At 32.8% G+C, this 19366-nt stretch overlaps 1 protein-coding gene across 1 annotated transcript in view; it reads right to left on the bottom strand.

Moving 5' to 3' along the window:
* Positions 1-222: 222 nt before the first annotated feature.
* Positions 223-19366, bottom strand: part of LOC106710079 (breast cancer metastasis-suppressor 1-like protein) — a 58897-nt gene continuing 39753 nt past the window's right edge. Inside the window, exon 4 of the mRNA XM_045680890.1 lies at positions 223-686. Coding sequence (XP_045536846.1) covers positions 453-686 — 234 coding nt within the window. The 3' untranslated portion in view covers positions 223-452. The remainder of the gene's footprint in view (positions 687-19366) is intronic.

Here is a 19366-nt window from a genome sequence, read left to right as displayed (position 1 = left end):
AAGAGTGTATTATGGGATTATTCGTTGGCGGCGTCGAAATACAAGATTCATGATAATAACAAAGATGTTGCAATTGTCACTAACCGTGGGTTTCTGAGCCTAAAATCACAATTTAAAACATATTGTTATCTCTGTTTTGTTTTATACAGAGTTTTCTGAAACTCTCAGTAATAGTTTAAAACATTATAGCAACATTTTCAATTTTTTTAGTAATTTCCATGTTATGTTTTTTTTCAACTGTCGTAACACTAGCATAAGAATTGCTATGGTTGTTTTAAATATTTTGAGGAAAAGAAATATTGTAATCACAACAGTGGAGACTCACCTTTTGTATTAAATGATAAAGTCTTCTCTAAAATTATCTTTAAAAAACACAGACATTTTAACTGTTAACAATCATTTCGAATCCATGCTACCTCTAATGGTGACTCGACAGACTTATCCTAGTTAATTTAATCAGCTCTTTCCAGCAGTTTCCTGACCAGTCGCCAATCCTCCATGATGTCAGCATCCGGTAACATATAGACCACGTAAGGTGGAGAGACCGCGACCTGTCTCTTCCGTCGTTTCCTTCCCCATTCAGCACCGCATGACCATAGGTCTACTGTATGACGTTCTTCTTCTATCTTTCTAATCTTTTCTAATAATTCTTCTTTTAAAGTCTCATATGCCAGCCATTTCTCGCTCTGTTGACAGAAAAGTTGAATTAGTTATACAGTACCTACTAAGTTTCCCTTGTAATCTTTTTCAGCCTTGGTTAGCCTTTTTGGTTAGTTGACGGAAGTTATATTTGAATACAGATTAAATATTTTGAAGGCAACATTTTTTTTAATTTTTTGTACAAAACTATTTAGAAATATAAATACAATATTATATTTTTATTATTCATCCTATTGTTTTTATTTTTATTTCTTTTCACTGTTCGTGTGGATACCGATTTGGTTTGCTTAGCTTAATTTCTACTCAAAGGTTGTCTGGCAGAGATCGCTGTTTAGCAATAAGACCACTTTTTGTGAAAATCCTGATGTACTTTCTGTAACTCCATGATAGTGCACAATAAAGTATATTTGTATTTGTATTTTTTGTACAATTTCGATTAGACAGCAGTACAAAAACCTATAGAGTTTAAATGTACTCACTAGTCGCTTAGTTTATAAAATCAACAAATTAACAATATTACAGACGTCTTTTATTTCATTTCAATAATTTTATTGAGAAAGAAAGATAACCGTTTGATTGTTCAAGGAGATTTTACATATTTTTGGTGAAATGGCATTAAGAAAAAAGAAGAATTTAAAATATAGAAAAAAGAACACATTCTTAATGTCATTGTAGTTTTAGTTGTCTTTTCTATTCATGTTTCTCAATATACGCTTCTACAAAAAGTTAATTTTATTTTAAATGTTTTTACCATATACATTTTGGTCCGATTCGAGCCGCATATTTTACAAGACCAATGGATACTGTTGAGTGGTAATAAATAACGCTTTTAAGAACAATTTTTACAATTTTTAAGATCTCAGTCAGCAATAATACGGAAGCTTATTAATCATATTCACATAGTCTAAGGAAGAAATAAACATTGCTTGAAACAGTACAAGTAAGTCGAGAAGTTGCAGAAGCCTGGACTATTCTTAAGAAGTATTAGGATTATAAGCGGTATGTTGCCAATTGTATTCTTACACGTTTCATTAAGAAGAATTGATAGCTCAGTTTACTACAGAAGAATTGTTAGATATCTCAATAATGCTATCAAACATATTACGATTACTTTACAAGAACCATACATAAGTTAAACACAATGAAACAAGAAAGCATTTTAAGCAACCGCTCAGTATTATTCATTAAGTAAGAAACTCACATCTTGTAAAATATTAATTTGAAACAGCAGACAGTCACACACCCTGGAAGTATCTATATTGGGAGAACATGAATACAACAGCAGGAAAACAAAAGACCCGAAGGAGAAGGAACAATTAGTACTACTACACTTCTCCTGTAAAATGCAGCCTGGTCAATATGTTACTGTCTACAACAGCACTAACAGATGTTTTTTCAGACAGACTATACACACGTCGTTAGCACTCTACATGACCAGGACACACAGGCCTCGTTTATTACCGAGTTAATCTCGGTAAAAAGGATTGATGACAAATCGAGGTAACAAACAAAGGTGAAGGTAAGATGAGTTAAGAGTGCGGTAAGACGCAATATACAACCTTCCACCTAGATGTCATTGCATTGCTTTTGCCCTGTCACAGCCCTTTTTTCATGATGTGTAATAAAGGGTCCACCTGTCTCTTAATAAGTGAGGTACCATTACTTAAAGCTGAGGACTGCGGTCATACAATAATGGTATATTTGACAAGGAGACAGGTATAGTTCACTCGTATGGAATAAGTCTATCGAGTGAGTCACACAGGTCAGAACAAGCATGGCATAGAGAGAGAAAGCGAGACAGAGAGAGCAACACAGATAAAAGTACACTTACAATATTAGAAAATCACAACATATAAGAAATACTTATGACATCATTATATTAAAGAGTTTTTTGTAAGAGATAGAGTATACATACACATAAGTAGTCGAGATTTATTCCAGAAGTTTTCGTTAACAGAATGAGACGTAAGCAACACTACGGGAACATTAACAAAATATGAGGAAGGCAATTTACAAGACCATAATAAAAGGAGATGACAATGGAAGTTAATCAGTAAGTTATTTTCAAACAATTTGTAGAAGAAAATACAACGTGTGGTACCGTCAAGTCGTTCGACGATTTAAGCATTTAGTAAAGAATTTACAAATTCACATACTCTAAAAGTGTAGAACAGTATCATAGAGTATCTAAGTTAAGACCACGTGGTGAAAGACAAATGAGTAAACAACTGTTTTATTATATTTGCTACATCGTGCAATTATTAAGAGTAGACAGACAAAAACTCATAAGAGATCGACGATTCCTCAACGAAAAACTTGCGCACTTATTAGATGAAAATCACACAGAAATAATTATTAGGAGATATTATACAAAGTTACAGTGGAATTAAGATCGCTGAAGAACGAGTTAAGAAGCATAGCTTGGCGCGATGAACCAGAACAATCTTTAGAGCAATACAAAAAGAAATGATGTCTGAAATCAGATTTAAATAAGAATTAGAAACACACTGATTTGCAGATAAAAAAGATATATTTACATCATTTTAATAAGGAGAAAATGAATAATTAGCAAGTGCAGAACAATACAATTATTTAGAAGATGAAATCAGAATTCATTGTAGCATTTGCAAGAGTTTGAGGGTAAACGAAGTGATAGCACAGATTTCATCTGAACAATTAAAGTAACAACACGTTTAAGCAGAATATAGTAACAACAAACGAAGAACATTTACAGCAGAATTTTAGAAATTATTCAGCGCCTCCAAGAAGATCAGCACAGAACGTTAGAGTTCCACCACCAAATATGAGAGAAATTTTCATTACAGCAGAGGAGTTAATACGCAGGAGCTGAATAAGAGTAGCATTTAATATGAGTCGTAACGATGAAGTACAAAGAGGATTGAGTCCTTTAAACGATCGTTACAGAAGACAACATTTTTAGATTCTCCCTCACGGTGGCCGGTCTTCGGTTATTGAAAAGACTAGTAGTCTTTTGGTGGCCGGTATGTTCAAGGAGATTTTACATATTTTTGGTGAAATGGCATTAAGAAAAAAGAAGAATTTAAAATATAGAAAAAAGAACACATTCTTAATGTCATTGTATTTTTAGTTGTCTTTTCTATTCATGTTTCTCAATATACGCTTCTACAAAAAGTTAATTTTATTTTAAATGTTTTTACCATATACAATTGTAAGATAAATATAAATTATTGAGTTAAAAGTACTGATTTCAAGATAACATTACATTTTGTTCACTGTCAAATAAAAATTGTGGTTATATGTTTTATATATGAATTACATAAGTTAAGTTGATATAGAGTTATCTAAAATAGTAATACATAACATTGAGGGGTCTCTATTTATGTACATTTATAATATTTATGTATATCATGTGAACTAGATTTTTTAAAAGTTATTGTATATACAGCAAAAAGACTTCCCAATCATAACGAAGATCACCTATTATTATTACTTATATTTACTTCAGATAAAATCATTAAATCAACATTTGAGTTGTTAAAGTATTATTGCGCGATTATTGCGTAAAATTTGCAAAACGAAGCTTTCTCTTATCAACTATTCTTAGTCTAACTCAGACGTAATAGATAACGTGTAATTAGGAACCGGTTTTACGAGTAAAGTTGGTATTACTGTTTGTTATGTGACGAAATATTTAAAATAAAAAAACAGTTGAAGGAAGTTCTTTAGTAATGGAACGAAAATTGATATATTTTTTATTTTTTATATACCAATATCTAACAGCTAAGAACAGTTTAATGAATATAGATCTCTATGTACTATTAAATATTAAATCTTACTAATATTATAGATGCGAATATTTGTATGTATGGATGAATGTTATTAGATGGTAATTCCAAAACGGCTTTGTAGATCTCGATGAAATTTGGAATTGATACATAGTCTAGAAGACACGTGTAGGCTACTTAAGATTTTTTTTAATTCCGAGCAGACGGAGTTGCGGGCGACACCTAGTAATAGATATTGCAATTCCCATTTTTTTTTATTTACAAGACGAAGTGAAATTCACTTGTAAATGTTAAAATACCTTAGTACTATGTACGGAATTATCAAAATAACAATTTTAAGATGAAGTTGCCTTAATTTAAAAAAATAGCTACCGATAATTCATCATTTTTAGCCGAGTTGACAACATAACGGTTTCATTTCAAGGAAATCTTGTCAAAGACGTAATCCGAGGGTAATAAAAAAGCCACCATTGTACATACAGGGGCGCGCAGCTCAGGTATACACGAATATAATACGTTTGCCTTTTGATTGATACAATGTAACGAGGGGCTGCTCGTTTTAATAATAAGATATATTTAATTTAAAAATACATCTGCCTGTCTTACTGTGCGTTTACACTGCTGAAATATCTGCATAGAAACATATATTTACCTCTGTCTTTTCAAGGAGAATGTGTCTATATATTTGTAAAGTCTTGCTTAAATTTTGTTGGTAGGGTTTTTGTATCGTTGATGTTTCGTATCTTGACTGATTATTAAGTTTTAAAACAACAACATAACTCGAATCGGTATTTCAAAGGTGGAAGCAGAGACCACGGACTTCCAGGTCTCGACCTCTCTCGCTTCTTCTGCATTCATACATCTTCGCATTCACGTCATTTTCGGTTGATCTCAATAAAGTCGAACCTGGTAAGTAAATGTCCAAGGGATCATGGTATTTTTCTCGCTTACAGAGGTTTCTTTCTAACCCAGGTTTCACACTTATCTAAGTCCGACTTTACCTTCATAAATATTTCATCAATTTGGGTAGTATAAGTCCGTCTGGGTCACCCTCGACCAACACTAACACTAACTTTCGCGCAATAAGTTTCGTTTGTTAATCGCTTCATTCATTCTTTCAACGTGTCCAAAGTACTTTTAAAAATGTAAGTAATATTCATTAAGTTACTACTATACTAAACTAAGTACGTATAGTAAGCAATGATTTTTATGTTAGATAACTTGTTTATCTAATATATAAAATTCTCGTGTCACAGTTTTCGTTGCCATACTCCTCTGAAACGGCTTGACCGATTCTCATGAAATTTTGTGAGCATATTGAATAGGTCTGAGAATCGGCCAACATTTATTTTTCATACCCCTATTAAGTTTTTTTTAACTGCGCGCGGACGGAGTCGCGGGCGACAGCTAGTATTATATAAGATATCAATAAAATACTTTAAGTTATTTTACTTCGAATCAAATTTACATGTTAAACTATTTTTTTTTATTTTGAATAATAATACAATGATAGATTCATCATAATCATCATCAGCTCACTATATGTCCCAACCGAGGAACTCGGAGCTTACCCTAAGTTAGAGATGATTAAGCCATAATCAACCACGATAACCCACTGCGGGTTGACTTATCACATATCTTTGAATTTCTGCTCAGATATGTGCATCACGATGTTTTCCTTCATCGTAAGCACGTCGGATAAATGTATATATATAAATCGAAAAACACATTGGTACATGGCGGGATCAGAACCCATGACATGCAGATTGCAAGTCAAGTGCTTAAACACTAAGCCACGGACGCTTGAGCAGACTATTTTGTTTATAACTTTAAAGTATTAAATAATTGTGTGTTTATCAAAGCAAATATTATTCCTAATATTTTATACGTAACCTCAATATGATATTTAACACTTTATTAAAATCTGTTATATTCATACTCCGGATGTATTCTTAACACAATGGAGTTATTTATTGCGACATAATTCATGTCTCGAGTGTGTTGCCAGCTCTTAATGCTTTCGTTTATCGTTTTTCTCAACAGCTGTGAAGGAGTTATTCATTAAGTTACATTTTACAGTTATGTGTTAAAATTATTATTCTTGATTCGTAGTTCTTTTGAACTTAGTATAACATGGTATGGGTTAGGTTAAGTAACACCTTGTTTCTTAAAGGTTAATCAATTTAATTTTTGTCCCAGGAAGGAATCCTCCCTTTTTTCAAAAAAAAAAAAAAACAATTATTTATGTTCGTGTTGTGTTCAATGCGGTTATAACAATTATATATCACTAGCTGTCACTCGCGTCTCCGTCCGCGCGGAATTAAAAAAATAATAATAAGTAGCCTATGTGTTCTTTTAGACTATGTTCTACATCTGTGCCAAATTTCATTAAGATCCGTTGAGCCGTTCTGGAGATACCTTCAAACAAAGATCCGTCCATCCATCTAAATTTTCGCATTTTTAATATTAGTAAGTTAGACACAGGAGTAACCTACAGCCTGCCTTCACGCAAAATACGCGCTTGTCGTGGAGTTGCGGATAACTGAGCCCCTACTACTAACTACTAAGTTAGACACACCTTATGGCAAATATCAAAGTGTATGTGTTCCATTAACCCAGCTTAACGAAAACCGGAAAGATGCGGCCACCAGAAATTAGATGTTTTTGAATTAAGAGCCTCAATTGGCAATGAGCCAGAACTGACTTGGTATAGTACATTATTTAAATTGAATTTCCACTGCCGATACAAGTTACGAAAACGTACTGATTTCTCTGATTCTTTGTGAATACATTTAGCCAGTGGGAACTAACGGTTAGCTAATACTGTTGTCTTGTTAAAATAAAAATAATTTTTCAGATTCGTACATTGTTATAGTAATCATGTATTCAATGTAACTTGATAAACATGCGAGTGCAATACAATATATTGTCATAACATACAAATGTGATATCAACATATTACATCATTTAAAAACATGTAATGTATGCGTGTAAACTAAACGTAAGCCGCGGTGATGCGCGAGCGCAGTAAACAAGATGGCCGGCGCCGCAGCGCACAAAATGGCGGCCGCTTCTGGGAAAATACAGCGTTAGAAGCTAAGTTGTCAAGATCATACACAAATAATACAAAGAAGCCATAATAAAATTAAATTCAGATTAATAAACATTTTATTTTAATTACAGTATAGTTATTTAGAACCAACCCGCACTGGGCCAGCGTGGTTGACTATGGCCTAGTCACCCCTAATTTGGGGAGACTCCAAACCCCTCGATGGGGACGTATAGTGAGCTGATCGTTAGTGAAGATCTAAGGAAAGATATGAAATAAGAACTAACATTAAGAAAATTTTAATTTGATAAATCACTGAAATCAAGTAACTCACATCATAACCAAATTAATCAAAATAAGGAGTTGTTGAACGGTATTGTCGATAAAGAAGTTTTGGTTTGGTCCAAATATGGTCTGGTGATCAAATCAACTAAAATCCTTTATAATGAAACTTGTGGTCTTTGATCTCGACATAATACAAAGCTGCCCTTTATAGTTAGAAGTAGAAAATTCCTTGCGATTTCTTGTTATTTGATTCAACAAACCTTTCGATTAAAAATTGAGGAGTACGTTTATAAACTAGTTGAAATCTAAAAGCAATATAGTATATTTAATTAACAGAGATGGAGCTGGCAAAGATCGACTCTCGATCGATAATTAAAAAAACAACTGCCTGCTAAATCAAGCGTGAATTGTGTTAGGTCAGTCCTGACTTCTATGTACGTTAAAGTTGCTGCAGTGATATTTTTGTTTGCAATTTCATTTAGACTTTAAAATGATGTAGTAAATAGCTTTAAAATAAAAGTGAACAAGCTAATTTTCGTCTTTTAATAGTATAGTGTTATAGTTACGCTCAACTTTTTTAAATGGAAAAATATATTAAATCACTTTGATTCATATATCTTTGGCGAGAAATGAGTAAGATTCCTTATAAAAACAACAAGGAGTGTGTGCATCACACAGATCCGGTGATTCACAACTAAACGACTCGAGTGATGTAGGTATCAGTGGAATTTCAACTGAACAAAAATGTAAGTAAAATTATCTTAAGGCCTTATTTTTATTTGTCGTTAGTAACCGCATGCGTGGTGCGAGAGATTTCCTGTTCAAGCATGCCATAGTTTGTTACAAGGTATCTCCAGAACGGCTCAACGGATCTCGCTGAAATTTGCAATAGATGTAGAACATAGACTAGAGGAACACACGCCACTAATACGTTTTTTTAATTCCGGGCGAACTGAGTTGCGGACACCTACTAGTACAATATATAGTTTAAATATATTAACTTATTTTCAAGACAGAGGCGTTTATTTATATTTTACCTCAAAGTTTCAAAAGCAATATTATTCTTGTAAATTAAGTACTTTCTTAGTTTTATTTGTTGACTTACTATACTCAGTTTGTTAAGATTTTATCTCGGTATTTGTTCAGTACAGTGCTATTAAAATATGAACTGTGTCGAGTTCAGAATTAAACATTCTGCCAAAGTGGTGGCATGCTAGCCACCAAGACCTTTGTCTTTTTGTGTTAGAAAAACATAGGTGAAAGATAGCGCGGGAGTTAGTTTGATAGGCATAGTTAATATATAAGTAAATAGTTTTGGAATAAGGATTTAATAACGGAATAAAAGCATTATACAGCTGTCGTGCTGGTGTTTTAAAAATATACAAACTGACAAAATATTCTATTGAATGATGTGTTACTTTATAATACGTAGCTGCTGCGCTGTACAGATAAAGTGACGTCACATCTCGTCAATTAACCTTATTGCATGTTTGTGAGTGAGTCACGCGCCGGCTATGCCGAGTCAAGATACTCTCATTGTTTATCGATCGGGAGCGAGCGCTGCCCGTTTGTTTTACATATACATAAAGGCATACTATGTTATTATATTACTTTGTATTATAATTGATATTAAACTAGTCCACGTTGTATGGACTGAATCTTGTTTACCGAATGGTTAATAATTTCATATTTATATGATATAGTGTCATACTTAGATTTGTTTATTAGTTACTTAGGACCTTCGTTTTTGTATATCAATTAAAATCTATACTTAAACTATTAAAATTGGCAAACATGTTTTGTTTGGTTGCATTTGGCTAATTTATTTGTATATTGCGTTATGTTAAAATATCAATAACTTTTGCATTTATATAATTTGTTATATCAAAAATAAAGGTTTTTTATTTAATTTTTATAAGATGACATTCCTTGGATTTTTGTAAAAATATTTTTATACGTCATATTAACATTAACCTGCATGACGATTCATGAATCCGGTATATTGAAATGATTAACTTTTTGTTAATTTAAATCCAAAACACTGGAAAATAATAATTATTAATTTTAAAATCTGAATAAATAAAAAAAAGTGTTTCAACAAATTGAAAGACGGCGTGTTAATTTAAATATTCCATAATTTATATAAATAATTATAAAATTGCATTAATTTTAATTTATTCAGGCTTATTAAATATGAAGTTATATAAAAAAATTGTATGTCATTGTATTCGTAGCACCAAAAGAGCTACGAACCGTCTACGCGCTACGAGGTCGATGACGAAATATATTATAAGTACAAAGTAGATGAAAGTTATTGAGGAAATACTTTCTAAAAATACCTTAGTTATTTACTCGCTTTCTGTAACTTATTCATCATAAATAACTACGACGTTTAAATGTTTTTAAACAACATAATTTAACTACCTATAAAATTCAATACTAATGAAAATTACTATACATATCCCAATATGCATTTCAAAACCTGTGAAAAACTTCTTTCCAGAGAAAGTTTGAACCTTAAAAATGTAAAAAATAATACAACTATACGGTTCAATGAATCTCGCTGTTTGGCATATACATAGAAAATAGTCTGGAACAACACATAAGCTACTAAGTTTTTTAAATTCCACGCGGACGGAGTCGCGAGCAGAAGCTAGTATTTATCTATATATTTCAAAATTTAACAAAACAGTACTTGAACGTAGACATGTTTAATAAAATTCGTAAGGTCATATGAGGTGTATTGATCTTAGCTGCCCTTTGTACGTTATAAGGCTTCGTTTACATGCCAGCATGTACGGACACGTAGGTATTTAAAAATCAATAGACAAAGCTCACGAGACGTTCACAAGGTAAGAATCTTAATCACCTTTTTGCAGTGAACAATGTCAGATAATAAAAACCCAATAATGGTATTGAGTTTTAGATTCTGCGTTCTGGATACGCCGGATTCCAAAACTATTATACAGGGTGTTTGCTTATGTCTAAGTTCAATTTTTTTTGACATCAAACGGTTTTTTTTTTATCATATAATAAGAATCTTTGAACAGAAAATGAGAGTAATTTAAATTTAGATTCGACTCAAATAAACAGAGCGAGTTAAATAAAATCGTTGGAAAAGATTATTCCCGAGTAGGAATATTAATTTGATTCCGCTTTGAAAGTTTAATCGAAGTTTAATTAAATTTTATAATGAGTTAATCAAAAGATTAAAAGAAAAACAAATATTTTTAAATACCAGAATATAGGTTGCATTATAACAACAAGTAAATCCAAAAGGTCTTAAACGTTGGTTTCTGAGACCAAAATCTCTATATAAAACATATCAAGAGATAACAACATGTTTTAAACGGTGATCTTGGTTTCAGAAATTGAGTGATCGTAGTGAGAAAATTCATAAAAAACGAACAAATTTTCTTCTTTAGTAAGTATTTTACTTTAGTACTTTGCAGACATTTTAATTCAGAAGCGAGTAGAGAAAATATTAATAAGAATTTAAACCTAAAACTAAAATAGGCGCACCAATACAAAACTCCAAGTCTGTTTTTTACATTTCTGAAGTTGTCTCAAAAAACCAAATCGATATCTGCGTAAACATATATTGCAACGCAATACATTACTTAGAACTGCGCATCGCAACCGTGAATTTCAAATTTGGCACTTGTACACGAACACTATCGCTATCTCTGTTTATTTAAAAGCAAATGAGCGAAATGGCAATGTTGTTTAAATACAGGTGTTATAATAGTGTAAATTCATCGTAAGGGAATCGATCGATTGAAGCAGTGCGCATGTCACGGACGCCCTATGCAGATATTACGCTATGTACAAAGTATGTAACCTTAAAAGTTATAACCTACCCTAAACGGATGGGGAAGAGAATTAAATCAGAAATGTTTGAATGCGGCATTGCGTTTATTACTTGTGTGAAATCTTTTTTAATTTCATAATGATTTTCATGTGAATCGTCAAAGATTGTTTACAATTAGGGGATAACAAAATTTGACAATATAATTGACTCAGCATAGAATATCAATGGTTTAAGATCACAAAAATGCCAGAAAACATATTAACATGAAATTTCTCGCCAATTAAACTTGTATTTGTTATCTAAGTTATTTCAAATAGAAAAAGTGTTATAACCATGTGTTTTAGTAGAAGTACTTGGACGATGAAAACGTTAAAATGTATGCAAACTAATTTATATGAAAACACAAAGTAGACATGACGTTCCTAAGCATTTAATTCATATCAGCTGAGTACTCGCTCATTGCAAATTCACCTGATTTTTATATCATTATATAATTAAATTCGTATACAATTATTGTATTGTATTGTAATAAAGTTTCAAGCAACGTGAACATTTTAAATATAAAGAGGCACAGCAATAATAAAGTTTTATACTAGCTGTCGCCCGGGACTATGACCGCGGGGAAATAAAAAATAACTTAACTAGTAGCTTATCTGTTTTCCAGACTATACTGTACATGTATTTCAAATATCAGCGAGATCCATTTATCTGTTGTTGTTTTACTTTATAACAAACATCCAACCATCCATCCATCCACATGACATTTTAACAAACATTCGCATTTATAATATTAGCAAGATAAGATTTATGAAGGTGTAAGTACGTCATGGTAATAATATGGTGGCATACGAGCACGCGGCCATCTGAATTCGCCGAAATAGCGAAGCGACTGATGACCATTGACATCTGCAATTGCAGATGCATTGCTTACCTTTAATCAATGGTGAAAGGGACGCACTTAAAGAGTATATTTCCCCTTCCTATGCGTCCCCTTCACGGAAAAATCTACTTCACCTTCCCATCATTTCCTTTTTAGGGAAAGGGCACGCACACTCATCAAAAAACGTAACGTGGAGTTGATTCCACTTCACGTCTGTCTTGTATGTGGTCGTGGCAGTTCACCGGTTGACCTAACCCATTCGTGTATCCAACAAATATTGTTATTGTAGTTGCACTGTTATGTATCTACCAGTGTTATGTATAATAAAAATTTAATGTAATGTAATTTAAGGAATTCAGTAACCAACAGTTGAGAACTATAAACCTATGTGAGTTTTACGTAAACAAGAATGTATGATTTAATATTTTGGTACTTTTCTAATGAGCTAAGGTAAACCTTAGGCAGAGATAAAAAATTCATTTTTTGTACGACATATATCTCATGCTTTTGTACCATACGTATGTATTTTACAACATCCTTTACAACTTTCCAGCATGGGTCAAGATCTTTCGTGTCGTTGAAATCTTTTTCTCTTAATCTAAGGGATGGCGCTAATAAAGTCCACATCTTACATAACACCGTTCTATAATATACAGCATGTATATATACATATATATTAACAAGTATTTTATAATAATTTTATTTTTATGGGCTTCAATGATGATTATAACTTGACTGTTGAATCGATTACGATAACGTTCACTTCCGCTTTACTTGTCTGTGACTACTTAGGTCAAATAAAACAAGCTGTTCATACTGCAGTACTCAAAGTCATAGACAGTTGATTGGCAGCTTAACGTAATTTTAGACTAAATTTAGTATGAAACATCTACAAGAAGTATTTATGTTTACATTAAACGGCTCTAAGTACGGCCGAAATTCGTTTACATGTATTAAATTCAATAATATATCAAAGTTGCTGAATTTGATTTGAAAGATTATTTCTGATGATGATTATAGGTTATTTGACATCACGCTAAGATCGTTAGGTGCTGAGTAGAATACGAAATAACTAAGCAAGTAAAGTATAATGCAGAGAAACGTTGCGAATTGAGAGCTAGTAAATCCGCATTGCACACAGTTGAAGAGTTGAACATTTAACGACGTAAATTATGCTGTAATTTCAGTTCATGTGTATCAATTTGTTTTACATAAATTACGGTCTGTTGAAATATTTAAATATTCCTACTATGTAAGTATTGGAAGTCTTGACGTTGTTTTATATTGAAAAAATTGTAATTATACTTTTTTATGCGATCGTTCTGTCTGTGATACACAGATTAAACAAAAAACAAAACAATATAGAGTAGATAGGACCTATAAATAACCTTTTTGTTTTATTCATATTATTACACGTAATTTTTTATGGCTAAGGAGACTCTACGTCAGCTTTAATCTTATAAATTGTCACGAAATCTGTTAAAGATGGTTATTTAAATAATATTGGCTAGACTTATAAAAAAATAAGACAATTTTTCAATTGTCTATTTTATCCCACGCTGATATTAGAAATATCCAGAATTTATGTTTACTGAAATATTAGTATTTGTAAGCTTCAGAAATGCATTTGTTTTATTTAACTAAACAATGTCTAACTGTATTTTTGGAGTAATAAATTATGTTTCAATTGTTATGTAGAACTACACAAGTACATAACCGTGAGATTCAACTTTGAAAACAATGTAGTAATTCTATCCCTTTCATGTAAAAATATATGAGAAGGACAACAATATGTTTTTGTACATGTATTTTACAGTGTAAACTCACATTGCGAGATTAGCCGCGCTGTGTCGGCCGTGTCGGTGTGGCAATAACGGTAACCCAGTTAAGACGGAAGTGACTCGCAATCTCCGCCGTATACCTGGTCATGTACCGTAGCCAGTCAGCGTTAGAAATAAATCCTTTAAAAATATTTTTAGTGTATTGGAATAGCGATGATTTTTAAACAAGCTGTCATATTAATTAGGTTCTAGGTAATATTGACTTATATGTTTGAACTCAGTCTTTAAAAAGTTCCTTTTTGAATAAAGAAATCGACGGTTAAAATATATGAATTAACTTTTTTTTTCCTCAATTGATAAGTATTAAATAAATAAGAAATTTATTTAATACTTAATTATAAGATTGTCACTTTTCTAGAAATAGATATTATGAATGTATATATAAAAATATATTTAAACCAATTTTTCTATTGTTATGTATTCTCCCCATTATGGTTGGCGACAGGCAGGTGGCCGGCCGTGAAAACTGAAGCCAAAACTTTAAGGTTCATAAAACCTTGTGTGCCGACCCCACATGAGTTACATTAGGCCAGGGTGATAATGAATTTTCGTATTGTCATGCTGCACTTAAACGTTTCAAGTATTTTCAGTGACACAAATAATACAATGCAATAAACCTCGATTTAAAAGAACAAAAATATTTAACGGGAAATTCCCAATGAGAAATAATTATATTTTACTAACTTCGATTTACAGAGTCTAATTTTTTTTAATACAATTAATCGAATGTAAATATGTACTAAAATTCCTACGTAGAGAAATAATTTTTCTTTTATATTATAAGGTGGTAAACGAGCAAGCGGTCACCTGAATTCGCTGAAATAGCGAACCGACTGCCCATAGAAATCTGTAATTGTACCTTCAATCGACGGAGTAGGGAACGCACAGAAAGAGCATATTTCCCCTTCCTGTGTGTCCCTACTTCCGTCAAAACTACGCCTTACCATAATTTAGTTATAAGAAAAGATTGGGAAGAAAAAGGCGACTAAAATTAGGCACGTGCACTAATCAGGCGAAACGCTTCTGTGTTCACATACTTTGCTCGAGTTGCAAGTCTAAACAATTCGATATACCGAGTAATTGTGGTTTTAGCGAAAGGGAACCGAATTTTTTTCGACTTCAGAATTTCGACTTAAAATGATTCGAGTTAAAGGGATTAACTTTATGTACAAAGAATGCCAAAGCACGTAACACACCCGTAGTTTATATATGTGGCATTTAATCATGTTGTGACACGAATACAGGCAGAGCGGAGACGTTCCGACATTTAGGTCAAGTGGATTTCTTATCCATTATTATAAATTTGATTTGTCGCCTGGCGTTACTTAGATCGTCGGTATGAAGATTTAACCTCGACGTAGTTTTAAATTGAGTTAAGTTTCAGACTATTTTTTATATTTAATATTAGCTGTGCCCGCGACTTTGTCCGCGTGCAATACTGTCTTCGGGTAACATTTTTTGAGGCTAATTATTTTACTTAACCGACGTGCTATGCTTTGATGTATGGATGAAGAAGAACATAGAGGTGTGCCAGGACCGCGCCAAATGTAGGTCCTGGATCTCTGCCTATTCCTCTTACAACCCCTTTTTTGTGTTAAAATGTAGCCTATGTCCTTCCTCAGGCTCTAGACTATCTGTGTACCAAATTTAATTTAAATCGGTTCAGTAGTTTTGGCGTGAAAGCGAGACAGACAGAGAGACAGAGTTACTTTCGCATTTATAATATTAAGTAAGTCTTTTAAGAGATAGACAGACAGATAGACATTTAATATTAAACATTATTTCTAAGGATTTTAATTTAAAAAGTAATAGTTTATTTTTAATTAGGTTTTAAAAAATTAGCTTTTTAAGAAAGTTCTCTCCTTTTATCAAAGTTTAAAATGTTTTTTTTTAAATTAAAGTCTAAAAACTATTAATTTACGTACATGATAATTTTCTAACATCTATATCTAATAATTTACTCTACCCTATAAAGTCTATGTACAATTGTCATGGCGGTGAGAGCTTGCATTATGCTGTAAATATATTACGTGAGAAAACATTAGCAGGTCGCATAACGCTTGGTTTGGTGCAATTCTCGAGATGTGAGATGGGTGGGTTTCCACGGTGCGTGACATGACGGACGATGACCACAGATACGCATCCCGAATTAATAGCTGAACGCAATAATGAATCCGTAAGATTGATCCGAACATTATTTTAATTACTTTATATGAGTAATCGTATAAATAGATCATGTTCTCTATGTGAATCTTATGTAAGTAAGAACGTATTCGATTATTATAACAGTTACACTGTTTCTGCGGAATTCCTAATCCGTCTACAATATCTCGCACCGTGGAAACTTACCTTGAAATATACTCGGCGATGCTCAATTACATTTTCATGGAATGAATCGAGGCCGCTGTCGCTCGAGCGCGGACGGAATTTTAATCGCTGGGACTTCTGCACACACTCATGTTTGTTATCTATTTGATTTAACATTAAAACGCTTTTGCTGCTTTTTCACAAATGTAACTTATTTCTGATGAATATTTTTAAGTCATGAAAACGCCTACCTATATAAAACCACGTGTTAATTCGAAAGCTTATGTAAAGGACATTGATTGGCCTTATGTACCTTATCACTTAAAAAACTTATTTAGTTTACAAATGCAATAGTTACAAGACTTCTTTAAGACGTTACTTATAAGACAAAAACTGCAATAGTTTAAATATATACCGACTGTTCATAAACCAATTGAAAGTTTGTGCTCGTTACATATTTTTTCTTACAGTCTAACAGGGTTATATGGCGCTGTGCCAAATTTATGACGTGGTTGTCGTTCTACATATGTAAATAGAAAAAAATATATACTGACAACTAGCTTTAGCTCGTGACTCCGTCCGTGTGAAGTTAAAAAAGTTAATTAGTAGCCTATTTGTTCTTCCAAACTATGTTCTACATTGCATCCAACTGAACATTTGCATTTACAATATTAGTAAAATAAATTAACAAAACCCTAAGATAATTAAAAGCTACATGTAGGATGAAATTATTGAACAATAATTACATTATCTTACTAATATTATAAATGCGAATGTTTAGATGGATGTTTGTTTGAAGGTATCTCTGGAACGGCTCATCGGATCTCGCTGAAATTTGGTACAGATGTAGAACATAGTCTGAAAGTAAACATAGGCTACTTTTTAAGTTTTTTTTTTAATTCCGCGCGGACGGATTCGCGAGCAAAAGCTAGTAATAAGTATGTTCTCAAATATTGTGCATCCTAAATGTAATAAAACACGGTTTCCTTTTCCCCCTATAAGTTTCTAAACCAAAGGACGGATAAGCTTTATAAAAACTTTTTGATAAAACTTTGGTAGGATGTTCTGAGGAAAGTAAGATAAAGTACAAAAAGGTTTTAGTTTTTAATCAAACTTTGTGCATCACTATGCTACTTTGACACTTCTTTACTTCGACATTTCAACGTATGACGGAATCGCCTAGTTCAGGTATGGCAAACCTTTACGTATATACGTGTCATTTTTCAAAGAAATGTTTCAAAGCTGGCACCTAAATTAGCATAAATTTCTACCGCGTACCGCCGCGTTGTGGAATGGTCTGTCCTCGGCGGTATTTCCAAACCGCTACGACTTAGGGTCCTTCAAGAAGCGAGCGTATCACCTTCTCAAAGGCCGGCAACGCATCTGCGATTCCTCTGGTATTGCAGATGTCCATGGGCGTCGATGAACACCTTGGTGTTCCCGCTGCTCGTTTGCCCCCTTCTCTTATAAAAAAAAAAAAAAAAAATAGCGAAGCGACGGCTCTCATGGACATCCGCAATTGCAGATGTAGCAGACGCTACGTTTAACAAGACGAAGCAGTGGATGCACAGAAAGAGGATATTTCCTCTCCCAGTGCATCCTCTCCACCGTTAAAACCACTTCCCCTTCCGATCCTTCCTTAGGCGGCCAATTCCTGCAACAGATGTAGTTGCTGGCGTCTACCACTGTTAAAATTTCGTTCGTTATTCATAAATGAATTTTGTCATCAGTGACATAATCAAAATATCGTGCTATTGTTTCATCATCCCCCTAGTCTAATATAATATTTATTGTATAATTTTCGTCAAATTTTATCGCGCTTTAATTCACAGTCGCGAACCGTTTATAATAACGCGAAGTGCAAGAGAAATATAATACGCCTATTGTTTTGCTGTACAGAGACAAAGAGGTCTGTTGGTTTCGTCCGGCCGGATGTGTCATTGACGGCCGCTATATACGGCCCTTGCACAGTCAGCTAATAAAAATGTGTCATACAACGTTTGTTTGATTTATCTATACTTATATTGTATGGAGAAATGATTTGATTGTTTTTGATTAAATGAAAAACGATGGAACTCTATTTTATATATATCTAAGCTTGAAAAGATTCGCATTAATGTGAATACTTGTTATAATCCGACAAGGATAAGTCAAAGTTAATTATGACAGCTCCTAGCGCCGCTCCTTCAATGTCAAAAATGTATCACAACGTTCTTTCTGTACTGTAGCTGTCTTGTTTTTTTCTTTTATGGCATTTTCTCTGCCTAAGTAGGTTTTATATATTTTATGATCGATTAATTAACAGTAAAAAAAACTTTTAAAATGTGCGGCATTTGTTTTCACTACAATTAGTATCTTTTTCTTTCTTTATTTTTAAATACTTTTTTAATGTCTATCAATATTTCTTTAGAAAAAGATAAATGTATGGTTTTTAAATTAAACACTTAAAGTAATTTAACTAAAATATATTATAAATGCGAATGTATATATGTAAAGTATATAGATGGATGGATGTTTTCAGAAGGTATCTGCGTAACAGCTCAACGGATCTCGATGTAATTTGGCATAGATGTAGAACATAGTCTGGAAGAAAGAAGAAGAAGAGAAGAAGAGGACAGAATCGCGGGCGACAGTTAGTAATAAATATTTTTCTACAATAGTGTGTTTTATACCTAAACTGGTATTCTGCTATTTGCTATACTTTTTACAGATAATTACCTGCAGCTGTCAGAGTACAAAAAGTCTGTAATGAACATTTCGCGCAAT

This window comes from Papilio machaon, chromosome 14, assembly GCF_912999745.1.
Source record: "Papilio machaon chromosome 14, ilPapMach1.1, whole genome shotgun sequence".
In the NCBI taxonomy this organism is placed as follows: domain Eukaryota; kingdom Metazoa; phylum Arthropoda; class Insecta; order Lepidoptera; family Papilionidae; genus Papilio; species Papilio machaon.
This window is presented reverse-complemented; position numbering and strand designations above follow the sequence as displayed.